This window comes from Bos javanicus, chromosome 28 (assembly GCF_032452875.1).
Source record: "Bos javanicus breed banteng chromosome 28, ARS-OSU_banteng_1.0, whole genome shotgun sequence".
Lineage (NCBI taxonomy): Eukaryota > Metazoa > Chordata > Mammalia > Artiodactyla > Bovidae > Bos > Bos javanicus.
In genome coordinates this window covers 27951588-27965275 of record NC_083895.1, presented here as the reverse complement: position 1 = coordinate 27965275, position 13688 = coordinate 27951588, and the positions used below count along the sequence as shown (strand labels likewise).

Below are 13688 nucleotides of genomic sequence, written 5' to 3'. Positions count from 1 at the left end.
TTAGCACCCCCAGCTCCACACTGAGGGTTTTACATACATCATCTCATTTCACTGTCATAGTGTTGCAGGAAGGGGGACCCCTTCCGGGGCCCAAAACTAGGCTCTTGTCTAACCCTCAGAAATGAATTGTCTGAGGAGACACATGTGCTGACAAAGCAAGAGATTTTATTGGGAAAGGGCTCCCAGGTGGAGAGCAGTAGGGTGAGGGAACCCAGGAGAACTGCTCTGTCACGTGGTTTGCAGTCTCGGGTTTTATGGTGATGGGATTAATTTCCGGGTTGTCTTTAGCCAATCATTCTGACTCAAGAGTCCTTCCTGGTGGTGCACGCCTTGTTCAGCCAAGATGGATGCCAGAGAGAAGGATTCTGGGAGGTGGTTGGACGTGTGGTGTCTCCTTTTGACCTTTCCTGAACTCTTCCAGTTGGTGGAGGCTTATTAGTTCCCTGTTCCTTACCAGGACCTCCTGTCGTAAAACAACTCATGCAAATGGTTACTATGGTGCCTGGCCAGGGTGGGCGGTTTCAGTCAGTGTGCTTCCCCTAACAATAGCACTGACACTTGGGAAGGATAAGAAAACCAAGAGCTGGACCTTGAAGAGCTCACAGTCTCCCAAGGAGGCAGGTGTGTAAGCACAGAAGTGAAGTGAAGTGAAGTTGCTCAGTTGTGTCCGACTCTTTGCAACCCCGTGGACTGTAGCACACCAGGCTCCTCCGTCCATGGGATTCTCCAGGCAAGAATACTGGAGTGGGTTGCCATTTATAATGTGAGGGGATGTCTACTCCAAGTCTGGAGCCTATGGGAAGTCAGTACGCTTATTATCTTTGTTTTCCATGAGGAAACTGAGGCACAGAGAACTTAAGGAACTTGCCTGAGGTCACACAGTGAGAGGATGGGGTCAGGACTGTGGGTCCAGATCCAGAACTCCTTAATAAACTACTAATGGGAGTAAGTGTTTGCACAGTTTTGCAACTTGCTGCTTTTAGTTGGCGATAGATTTTAGAAACTGGTTCACGTCGGTACAGTGAGACCCACATTATCCTTTTCATGGGGGTGGGACGATTAGCACTTCAGTTTAGTCTGTCCCAGACTCATCAGTTAGAAGAGTTTTCTCCAAGAAGTGGATGTGGCTTTCAGAAACTTCACTCTGTTCCTCTCTGTCCCCTACAGGTAGCAATTGTCTCTGTGCAAAGCATCTTCAGTGCTGAGTATGGGCCATTTGAAGGACAATCATTGTCCCACCCAACCTGCTGACTCTGCCCTGCAGGCAGAACAGTAATTGCTCAATGATGCAGGGTCCCAGCAGCCAAGGTGCTGATTGATCCTCAGTGGGCGGGTATTTTTGGAGCTGGCACATTCCTTTTCCACCAGGCTGAGTAATTACTACAGGCTAGCCACGTCTGTCCCTTAATGGAATCGGCAGGGCTTGTCTCTCCCCTGGGGTCAGTCTGAGGCCCATGAATCAGCCCTGACAATTGTTCAAGATAAGGATGATGCAGAAGTAATAAGAGGAGCTTGGGGGAGGGAGAGATCCATCTAGCCAACACCAGAAACCACAGTTCAGAAGAGATAGTAAATAAGGGAATGTCAGGCCTGTCTGCTCTCAGGCGGGGACAGCCTGGGGAGTGAGATAGAGGAAGTTCTCCCAGAGCCCCTGTCTGTCCTCAGAGCCCAGGTTGTTTGACTCTGAACCCTGGCACAAAACAGCAGGAAGAAATATGCGGAGCTCCTTGAATATAGCTCCCTGGGCCAAGAGGGCATTGAGACTCTGGGCATAATTGTGAAAGTCTGATTGATTTTCCTGGAAGCCACATGTCCCAGCAGCAACCACCTTCTCTTCTTTTATCTTTTGAGTCTTGCCTTTAATGTTAGCTTTTAATTTTTTTTCCCCACAGAAAGCTCCATAATCCAGTAATTAAGTCTTGTGGATCTCATACCCCTCTAACAGAAACAGTTCCATTTATTGAGTGCTTTTACTTTTCAGAGATTATCCTTTTCATGTTCAAATACAGGACCGAGCACACAGTAGGTGCTTAATAAATGTCTATATTTTGCCACACATCCTGCTTTTCACAAGACTCACAAATCATTCTTACAGCCGTGCATGGGCAGGGAGGACCTTCTCACGGAGGCTGTTCAGGGAAAGGATGGGCCTAAGGACACATGACGAATTAGGTCAGTACCAGCTCCTCTTGGTTTTTAGCCCGTCATTCATGCACCACTAAGTAAGCAGAGACTTGCTGAGGATCTACTCTGAGGACAGGTGCAGCAGGAACTAGGCACGCAAAACTAGAAAAAGAAGGCCCACTTCTCGTGGAGAAGCTGGCTGGGGTTTGCATCCTAGCTTGGGGGTTGGGAGAGGAGAGTCAGATTAGCTAGGGGAGAGAGTGGGGTTCTGTGTGACCTTGGACAAGTTATTTCATCTCTCAGTAAACTGGAGGTAGCAGATGATAGTAAAATGAAAATGATGATTGTGTATAAACCCCAGAAAACTAGTGCCTGGAGCAGAGTGCTGCTCCTTAGATGTTAGCCATCATTATTCCTTTTTGTTTCAAGCCCCATATCCTGAAAGACTGGGCATCTGGCATAAGAGCTCTTGCCTGGAACCCCCTCCCCCATCCAATCCCAGCACTTCAATACTTTGTTAACCCAGCAGGAGCCTGACTCACTGGCGTGGGTTCACACTGCCTTTCTAGTGCAGATCTGGGCCCCCTTTGAAGATCAGTAATGGAAAGCTTTCCCTTCCTGGCCAGTTTCAGCACAGCCCCTCCGATTACCCTAACGCAACCAAGGAGCTGAACGCCAAGGGTGCAAACCCTGCTTTCCAGCCACAGTTCCCTCTGCGCCTTTTGCTTTTCAATGATGCTTCTGAGCTGGTGGGGAGGCTGCCTTTCAGGCCGACTCAGCTCCTCCTTCTTGCCGCTGAGCATCGCCTTAGACCCTGGAGCTGAAAAAAGGGCTGGGCTTCAGAGAGCAACCTTCCCTGGGGAACAAGAAGCTGGGCAGGGGTGTGATTTTGTAGCCCCAAGTCTCAGTCTTGACAGCAGTGATCTCTAGAGGAGGATACACCAAGCGATGATTTGGAAACCTGCCTTGGCTTTATTGAGTAAAAAAGCAGGAATCAAAAGAGCATATAGGCTATGATTCCATTTTTTAAAAATATTTATTTATTTGGGTGCACTGGGGCTTAGTTGAGGCATGTGGGATCTTTAGCTGTGGCATGGAAACTCTTAGTTATGGTATGTGGGATCTAGTTCCCTGACCACGGATTGAATCTGGGCTACCTGTATTGGGAGCATGGAGTCTTAGCCACTGGACCACCAGGGAAGTCCTCCTCCATTTGTTTTTTTAAAATAATATCTATCCATCCATCTATCTATTAGTACGTACATAGAAAAATATAGACTAGTGAACACCAGACAACTGTGGTTCTAGGGGTGGAAACAGGATTTTCATTTTCCGTGTTCCATATTTTTGTGATGCCTCTATTTTTACAATGAGCATGCATTGCTTTTTATCAGAAGATGCGTTTAAAGTGAAACAAACTGTATTGGTTACGATAGGCCAGTTTTGGATTAAAGTGAAAGTAAAAGTCGCTCAGTTTTGTCCAACTCTTTGCGACCCCATGGACTGTAGCCTGCCAGGCTCCTGTCTGTGGAATTCTCCAGGCAAGTATACTGGAGTGGATTGCCATTCCCTTCTCCAGGGCATCTTCCCAACCCAGGGATCAACCCGGGGTCTCCTGCATTGCAGGTGGATTCTTTACCATCTGAGCTACCAGGGAAGCCTCAGTTTTGCATTAGGAACTCAGACGGTAAAGCGTCTGCCTACAATGTGGGAAACCTGGGTTCGATTGCTGGGTCAGGAGGATCCCCTGGAGAAGGAAATGGCAACCCACTCCAGTACTCCCAGTACTCTTGCCTGGAAAATCCCATAGACAGAGGATCCTAGTAGGCTACAGCCCATGGAGTTGCAAAGAGTCAGACACGACTGAGCGATATAACTTAATTTTAAATCTCAGTGGCTTCAAACAACAAAATCTTGTATTTACAGTTGGGATAGCATTGAGTGTCTGTAATAGTTATCGGCACTGTTCACATGCCTGAGTGCTAGGCGACTTGCTGTCTTCATTGGTGATGGAGGACTAGACCTGAATCTTCTTGAGAAGATAACCCAACACAAATATGGCCCAGGAGGGCTGTGCACAGAGTGGGGAAAATATTAAAACAGTGACAACAATAATCTCCCTTGATGATAGTAAATTTCAGCAAGAACATCTAATTTTAAGTAGCACATCTTTCTGAAGCTTCTCCCGAATAAACCAACTGCAAGCGTTGTCCATGGTAGCTAGCCAGGCGACCCTGTGTGTGTCAGGAGGGTGTGGAGAGTCAGTAAGTGGCATGACTACAATTGCAGAACCTAGAGCCACACTGGCCTCAGGGCAGAACCTGGCTCTGCTGTTTTTAATGTCCCGATCTATATGATGCGATCCATTCTACACCACTTCAGTGGGTCATCGTTAAGGATTAAGTTGAGGTGAAACATGGTAACATTGAAAAGAGGGTACCAGCATGTGGTGAGTATTCAAGACGGTTTGCTCTATTGATCATTATGTAATCCGTCCCCTGTGCCGTCCTGCCCTGATCCTGTCTGCTCCTCCCAAGAGGACCTGAGGTATCCAGATAGCGCGTGTCAGGAGGATCTGTTGTACTTTTGGGATGGACCACCTAATGAGCAAATAATCTGTAATTTGATAGGAGTAAAAGTTGCCCTTTTCTAGAATGGGGTTCACCCAGATGGAATCAAGCCAGAAAGTCATGAGGAGAAAAAGAGCTTAGGAAGAAGAACCTGCTGTTCAGAGTGGTTCTTGAGCAAACATTGCTGAAACAGGAATGCCTTGTTTGTCTTGGAGTTTTTTCTAAAGTTTTTATTTACTTATTTACTTATTTGTTTTTGGCTGTGCTGGGTCTTCTTTCCGTGTGTGGGCTTTCTCCAGTTGTGGTGAGTGGGGGTACTCTCCAGGTGTGGTGCACAGGCTTCTCATTGTGGTGGCTTCTCTTGTTGCAGAGCATGGGCTCTGGGGCACTTGAGCTTCAGTAGCTGTGGCTCACGGGCTCCAGAGCGCAGGCTCAGTAGTTGCGGTGCATGGGCTTCGTTGCCCCGAGGCATGTGGGATCACCCCAGAGAAGGAATTGAACCTGCATTGGCAGGCGTACACCTAACCAGTGGGCCACCAGGGAGGTCCTGACTTGGGCTTTTTAATTAACCTCATTGATGAGGGAGCAGTCTTGACCCTCTGACACCTGGGTTGTTGACGTTGGTTTGTAAAGCTTGGAAGAGCAAGCCTCCCACAGCTCTGAGCCTGAACAGAAGATCCCTGCCCTCCCGCTTCTCCCCCAACCCTGAGAGGAGAAGACATGATGATGCAAAAGCCTGGGGATGATGTTCATTGTGGCCACACATGATGGCAAGGAATTTAAAGAGCCTTTGAGTCATGAATGCAGCAAGACAGAGATGTGGAGAAAAGCTATTGAACAGCAAAGAAATAGAGCTGGCAGGGCACGCCGTGCTTTCATTAAAACGCTGTCAGTCAGATGAAAAGCTTTTCAGCTTCTCAACTGCGGAGATGCCCCTGGCTGATCCCAGTCACATCTCCCCAGCAGGACTCACAGACTGTGCTCTGCACGGAGGTGTCTCCAGCCTCCCCCAGAGGCTCTGCTCCCTGAAGGCTTCACTCAGCCCTGACCTGATATCAGTGCCTGGATGGACCCCTCCCCGACCCCACTTCCCTTAAGAAATGGGACTGTCGTTCCATCCCTCCCTTCCTTCTCTTATCCGTGAATCTCAGGGAACGTGGGGATATAACATCTGACCACCAGTTGGGATCTGCCAAGTGTGTGTGCTTTTGGGCAGGTTATTTGACCTCTGTGATCTTCAGTGCTCTCATCCATAAATTGGGAGATATTTGTGAGATTTCATGAACAACTAATACATTGCCTAGGACATAGCATCACTCATTAAATATTCACACCTGTCTCCTGTCACCTTGGTCACGTTTATCCCATGTTTGGTGACCAGTGCCAGGACATCCAGGCCATCCCAATCCTGGCTTCTCTGCCACCTGGAGGTGTAATCTTGGCAAATTGCTTAACCTCTCTAAGTCACCATTTCTGCTTCCATCAAATGGAACAGAGTAAGACAAATCTTGCAGAGCTGTTCTGAGGATCAAATGAGACAATAAGTATGCGCTCCCGGTGGCATCTGGGACTCATAGTAAGTAACAAAGGAAAAAGGAGCTCCTGTTACCACTTCTGTAGTACCGCAGTGGAGTCCAGCAAGATGATGTTGTGTGACTTCTCCTGTGTAGTGTGAAGATCATCCCAGAGGACATTCCAGGGCAGCCGGGGCCTGGACCCGAGTGTGAGTGCTGGACCTGCAGATCCTCAGCCTAATCATAAAGGGTCTCGGCTACCTGGGGGAGGAGGCCTTGGGGATCCACTGAAGAATTACAAGCTCAGAGCTGTGCTCATGAAGTGAAATATGTCCCACTGTGCAGCATTGATTGGAAAGGGGCTGGAGGCAAGAGTCCAGGGAGGAGGCTGCCAGAGTGGTCCAGGTGAGAGGGACTGGGAGGAACAAAATCAAGAGCCTGTTTGAGCTGCAGTAAGGAAAGCCTGTCTGGTCATTCTGGATACCTCAATGCAAGGATTCTGTAGCCCCTAAACCAGCCTCAGGAAGGACCCCAGATGTGCCATCCTGAGCAGGGGTGAGAGCCTTGCTTTCTAAAGCCAAAGCAGGGCACCCAGCTGGAATGATGGGTGGCAGTGGTTGGGGTTACCCCTCCTTTTGCATGACTATGGAATTCGCCCTTTGGGAAGACTTCTTTCGGATCTGGGTTTCCTCGCTGCTTTCCTGGCCCAGGCAGTCACTGTGGTCTCTGGGTTGTTTCCACTTCCCCCCTCCTTACTCTTCCTTCCCACCTGGCAGAACTCCGCCTGGAAGGGAACTTCCTGCACCGCCTTCCCAATGAGGTCAGCACCCTGCAGCACCTCAAGGCCATTGACCTGTCCCGGAACCAGTTCCACGACTTCCCCGAGCAGCTCTCCACCCTGCCTGCGCTGGAGAACATCAATCTGGAAGAGAATGAGATTGTGGGTGAGTGGACCCAGCCCATGGCCCTGCCCCTCCTCTGTCTGCAGAGCCTGTCCTGAGCTCCCTTGCCTGGATTGAGGCTCACAGGGTCTTCTAGGGCACAAGGGATGGGGCTCTGGAGGCAGAGTTTCATAGACAAGAGTGCAAGGTTGGGCTTTCTGGTCTGAGATTCCTGAGTACAGGGCATTGAGCCTAGAAAGGTAACTCTTATGAGGTCCTGCTGCCTGCCAGGGGCCAAGCTGGACACTTGCTTTCACCTGTCAGGTAGAAGGTCTTGGCTTTTCACACCGCGACCCCTGAACTAGTTGGGCCACCTTGGACCTCAAGCTCTCCTCTTGTCTCCATCTGCCAGCCTTGGCTGCCTTTACGACCCTTCAGCTCAGACCTTCTATGTGTTAACTCCTGCCTGAGCTCCTGGCTCTCCCTCCCTGGCTTCACAGGAGCTCTTTGCCATGATTAAGCAGGAGCCCCTGGGCAAACAAGTTCAGAACAGCCTCTCTGTACCTTCCAGTACAAATGCTCTCCCTCTCAGGGAAGCAGGAGGTCTCCCCCTCCGAGTTGGAGGTGTGCCTCCTGCAAACAGTAGACCCCAGCAAGCTGGGTTCCTCTGAGGTGGAAGAGGGGTTCCTTTCTTCCTTTGGTAACACTTGCATACCTCTTGGTCTCATTAGACCTCAGCATCCTCTCCAACTGCTGTCTAGCCCCTCCAAGGGAGAGCCTGGCACTCACAGGGTCCCTCAGCGCCCCTCCTCCTTGGCTCTTCCTGCTGCTGCTTTGGCAGGCTCTGGAAGCCCATCTCCAGCTCCATGTCGCCTTCTCTCACGTGGCCTCTAATGTTGATGGTTATTAATAACCCCCTTCAGTTATGCGTTCATTTTTGTAAGCTCTTTTGCAGGCATTATGCTATTAGATTAAAAGCAACAGGCCTCTGGTGGTTCGGTGCTGCCTGGTGCACTGATGAGCCTCCCTTCTATCAAGGATGCTGCCTGCAGGGTTCAGGCTCTGGCTGAGTGGGAGGGGGAACCAGCTAAGCTCTGAATTTCGGGGTCCATCCTTTTACAGGTGTGTAAACTGAGGCTCAGAGAGGTCATGACAGAGCATGGGGTTACACAGTGAGACCACAGAAATGCCAGGCTAAGAGTGCATGATTCTAAAACTCAGCCCTATGCCTGGAGAGGGCTTCCCTTGTCTGGCCTCTGGGAAGGCCCTGGGAGTGGGCTCTGGTTCAGACTTGCCATCCCAAGACCAGGATCACTGAGTTGCTGGCCCCTGGGTTGGCACCCCCCAGGCCACTTGGGCACTTGTGCTGTCTTTAAGCAGAAGCACCTGTTTACTGTAAAGCTCATGACCACCTAGGGCTTTCCTCATAGCTCAGTTGGTAAAGAATCCGCCTGCAATGCAGGAGACCCTGGTTCAATTCCTGGGTTGGGAAGATCCTCTGGAGAAGGGATAGGCTACCCACTCCAGTATTCTTGGGCTTCCCTGGTGGCTCAGCTGGTAAAGAATCGACCTGAAATGCCTGCAGTGTAGGAGACCTGGGTTCGATCCCTGGGTTGGGAAGATCCCCTGGAGAAGGGAAAGGCTACCCACTCCAATATTCTGACTTGGAGAATCCCATGGACTGTATAGACATTACTTTGCTGACAAAGGTCCGTCTAGTCAAAGCTATGGTTTTTCCAGTAGTCATGTATGGATGTGAGAGTTGGACTTTACAGAAAGCTGAGCACCAAAAAATTGATGCTTTTGAACTGTGGTGTTGGAGAATACTCTTCAGAGTCCCTTGGACTGCAAAGAAATAAAACCAGTCCATCCTAAAGGAAATCAGTCCTGAATATTCATTGGAAGGACTGATGTTGAAGCTGAAACTCCAGTACTTTGGCCATTTGATGCGAAGAACTGACTCATTTGAAAGGACCCTGATGCTGGGAAAGATTGAAGGTAGGAGGAGAAGGGGATGACAGAGGATGAGATGGTTGGATAGCATCACCTACTCATTGGACATGAGTTTGAGCAATCTCCAGGAGTTGGTGATGGACAGGGAAGCCTGGAGTGCTGCAGTCCATGGGGTCGCAAAGAATTGCACACAACTAAGTGACTGAACTGAACTGTATAGTCCAGCGAGTGGCAGAGTCAGATGCGACTGAGTGACTTTGACTTTCTAGAGCACCGGGGTCTTGCTTTGAGCTCTTGATTCTTGGCCAGGCCCTCCTTGCTGGGCCCTTCCTCTGCTGCCTTTTGTTCTTCGAGGCATTCCTGATGTCTGCTGCTTTTCCAAACGGGGCAGTAACCAAGAAAGGACTACTTGTTTGGGCTAATGTCAAGACCAGAGCTGGGTGGGTAGCTGCAGGCAGGCAGGTCAGGATAAGTATTGGCCATTGGCTTCCTCACTTCCTGACTGTATCTTTCAAAGACTTGCGTCCCTTCTCTAAGCTTCTGCTGCTTCTCCACTTTCACATGGTGGTTCTCTGACCCTCCCCAAACCCCTGCCCCAGAAGGTGGCTTTTCCTCAAGCAGGAGAGCAGGGTGAGTGGGCATCTCTGCTGGCTGTAGTATAAGAAATGCCTCTCCCCAAAATGAGAAGTACAGGGTGACAGATCCCCTAGTCTTCCCCCCTCCAGCAAGGCTGACAACATTCCTTAGCAGCAACAGCTCCCAGAACCTAGATCAGCTGTTTTGACTTATTCTTTTGTACACATATCTCTTCCTTTCTACAGAGTGACAGTAATAACTCTGCACATGGAAGCATCTTGCAGTTTACCAGGAATGCTCATGTGCAGGCCCAAGACAAGAGGGTGATCATCCCATTTGATAGATGTAGAAACTGACGCACTAAGATCCCCCCGGCCTTCATGGTCAACTGTCTGTTGTACACCTGGCCAGGTAACAGAGACTTCAGCCCTGGGCTGTGTTTCCCAGTGAGTTCCTGCTGCCCAGGCTGGGGGACATGGGGAGACTGGGGAATGCCCCTGCCTCCAAGTTTTCCCCAAGTGCCCAGCAGCTCCTAGAGGTGCTTGGCTGATCCCAGGACTGCTCCACTGTGGGATGCCCTGGGCGTTCTCCCTGCACCAGGTGGAGAGAGGGGCACATGGAGGCAGTGGTGGTTCCTTGCCGGAATCTCCTCACTTCTACGTTCTACCTCTCTCCAGCCCACCCTAGTTACTTGGATGGTTTCCTGACTCCCAGACCAGCGGAAGACCAGGCCACAGCCTCTGCAGCCCAGGTTGGAGGGAGGAGGGCTGTAATCACAGTGAAGTAGGTGAGGGCTGCACACGCCTTCATTATGGAAATAGCTTTGTCGTGTTCGCTTGTTGTAGCCGATCTCCCGCAGGAGCTCACTGAGATAATTGTGGTAGGAACTTAGGATGTCTTCAGTGTGGCTTATTTTTCCCCTCAGAGCTCTCAGAGGGGATTGGAAGATTTGCAAAAAAATGTTTTCTAAAGAAATAAATTGGAGGTGCATGAATCTCCTTAAAGCTTTAATTTGGTAAGTAGAGAACAAGCAGCTCTGAAACAAGCTCCAGGTGCATCTGAAGGGACCTCCTCAATAGATGCCTCTGGCCCAGCCTCAGGAAGGCCTGGAAGCTTCCAAGAGCAGTAGCATCATCTTTTTTTTATTTTAATATTTATTTTTTTTCCATTTATTTACTTGGCTGCACCGGGTCTCACCTGCAGCACACAGCATCTTCAGTCTTCATTGCAGTATGTGAGATCTCCAGACAAGGCACGCTGAGACTTTAGTTCCAGCTTGTGAACTCTTAGTTGCGGCATGCAGGATCTAGTCCCCTGACCAGGGATCGAACCCAGGCCCCCCTGCATTGGGAGCGCCGAGTCTTAGCACTGGACCACCAGGGAAGTCCCCAGCAGCGGCATCTCGTTTCTGAACAGTGCCACTGGCTGGCACTCTATGGGCCATGGTGCGGGGAGCGGCTCGGCTCAGGTCCAGGGAGGGGAGAAGACACAGGGCCTCATCAGCGTATGCAGGCTGGGAGAGGCAGGGGCACTGCCCTCTGCTTTCTGGTCCAACTGCGGGTGGTGGGAGGATGCTCGTCCTTGGTGCTCACTGGTAGCCGGAGGCCCTCAGGTCGAGGATCTGGGTGGCACGTGGCGGCCTCATTGCTGCTGCCTCCTACGGACAGTCCTCTGGTTTGTGTGTGACTTGGCTTTTGAGTCCTGTCATCTCCAGAGCCAGCGTGAGTGCGGTGTCTGCATGCAGCCGGCTTGCAGCTGGTTGGGAGCACAGTGCAGAGCAGGAATCCCAAAGCTCGAAGGCTCTCTGAAACGACTGACACTGAGTAGGGCCGATTGTTTCAAATTGCCAGCTGTGACCCACTAGTAAGCTGTGAGACCAGCATGTGCTGGAGTTCCTCACCTGTAGCATGGTACACACTGCTTTGTGACTTTATAACAGTTTTTCTATATGCCTGCATGAATATAGGTACTGGGTCATGATGTGAAATATATTTCTTTTTTTTTTTTTGGCCACTCCACGAGGCTTGTGGAATCTTAGTTCCCTGACCAGGGATCAAACCCGTGCCCCCCACAGTGGAAGTGTGGAGTTCTAACCCCTGGACCCCCAGGGAAGTCCTAAAATGTATTTCTTGCTGTGAGTCGCAATGAGAAAATAACAAAAGCTGCTTCTCTGAGTGGTCCCACAGCGACCTGGGGTCTGTGCTCAGCTGGCCTAGCTCCCTGTCCTTCCGCTCTCGTCCCTCAACTACACTATGTTCTTCCCTCCTCCCATCTCCACCCGCATCTATGTCCATCTTGGTCACCACCACTGCATCCTCCTGGCGACTAGTGGCTGGGGGTGGTGTAAGGATGGGCAGTGGGGCCTCAGCTGGGGAGATGATCTCAGCTCTCCTCTCACCTGAGTGTGAAGCCACGCAGATGCTAGGTTCAATGCTACCTGACTGTCTATCCCCATCTCACCTCACCTCACACACCCTGCACGGCCTGAGCTCATAGTCCAGAAGTCCTGCCTCTGTTCTTATCATTTTCTCTGCCTTGGTCCTAACCCTCCAAGTGCAGGTCCGGGCCTGGTGCAGATGAACAGGAAGTGGTGCAAGTGACAGGACTCTGCCTCCCCCACTCGCTGGCTCCCAGCACACACACCGCAAGTGACCCCATCTGGATGGGAGGCTTCCTGGGTCCTTGGAGACAAGCCTGCCAGGACATGGTTGTTTTCTCCAGGCACTCCTGAGAGAGAGAAAAGGGTTTGTAGCTTAGAGTGTTTATTCCAAAAGCAGTGCATCACAGGTTTCTGGGATATGGGATGGTTCTTGTATTTTCCAAACCAAAAAGAGATATATGGAAACTTCTGCGTGTTTATAAACAAGACTGCTTGGGGAGAGAGAGTCTCTGCAGAGGTAGGGGCTACAGAGATGAAGGAGATACAGATCCTAACCTCAAGCAGCTTGCAGACGGTAGGAGAGGTCTGAGTGGAAGTGGAGAGTAAACTGCTAGATAAGACATGGTCGGGGGACTTCCCTGGTGGTCTCGTGGTTATGACTCCTTGCTTCCACTGCAGGGGGCATGAGTTCGATCCCTGGTTGGGAACTAGGATCCTGCATGTCTTTTGGCACAGCCGAAAAAAGACCAGATGTGGTCAGAAGGGCTGAGGGTGGCCATCCAACTATCCTTGTGAGGTGGGGTTCCCAAGAGAGCCCTGGGAAAGCTTCAGAGGAGGTGGAAGTGTTTAGTCTGACTGTGAATGGTGAAATGAGGAGAAGATGGGTCACTCAGCCTATGAAAGCCAGGGAGTCAGTGCTTTATCCCAGCAGCTGTCATAGAGGGCTTGAAGGTGGGTGCTGAAGCAGCATTCACGCCTAAGACCTTGGAAGTACTTGATGCTACAGAGCAATTCAACACGTTCCTGGAACATGTGGGGGTGAAGGGAAACCAAGTATTGCAGAACCTTCATTTTGCTAAGTAGGAGACTGCTTTGGCTAAGCTAGAATCTCACTTTTTGTCACCCTCAGTTCACTGTTTTTTCGTTTCATTTTTTACCTGATGCATTCACTGTTCCAGAGAGAGCAAGAGATCATAGGAGAAGAAAATCTTGTTAAGAATTTAACAAATAGAGCAATGGTACATTTAAAAGGAAAAGTACAGATATCCTTGGCTTTTCAAAGGTTTGCTTTACATCTCTTCACTTCACTTTGATTTCACTAGTCAAAGAAATCTGAAAAGGATTTTCACTTTTATGAAAGACTAGGAGAAGTGCAAACAGCATTCAGCATTCATTTTGCAGCAAGTGTTAATAGAGGACGCTCCTACCCTGAGCAGGGAGAGTGACCCCGCCAAGCTTCTTCCCGGGATCCCCACTCAGCATCAAGCCGCCATTGCTTTAAACTGTGTCTGTGAGCATCTGTGCTATATCTCCATTTATTTTATTTTTTATTTTATTTTTTATTTTTTTTTATATCTCCATTTATTTTGTGTGTCTGTTAGTAAGTGAAAGTGAAAGTCGCTCAGTCATGTCTGACTCTTTGCAACCCCATGGACTATATAGTCCATGGAATTCTCCAGGCCAGAAAACT

General features: G+C 49.9%; 1 protein-coding gene across 3 annotated transcripts in view; it reads left to right on the top strand.

The window, feature by feature from the left end:
• LRRC20 (leucine rich repeat containing 20) overlaps positions 1–13688 on the top strand; it is a 71565-nt gene that overhangs the window by 40567 nt on the left and 17310 nt on the right. For all 3 annotated transcript variants that reach the window (XM_061405224.1, XM_061405221.1, XM_061405222.1), the window contains one exon: positions 6985–7152. In XM_061405224.1, the coding sequence (XP_061261208.1) occupies positions 6985–7152 (168 nt within the window). The remainder of the gene's footprint in view (positions 1–6984; positions 7153–13688) is intronic.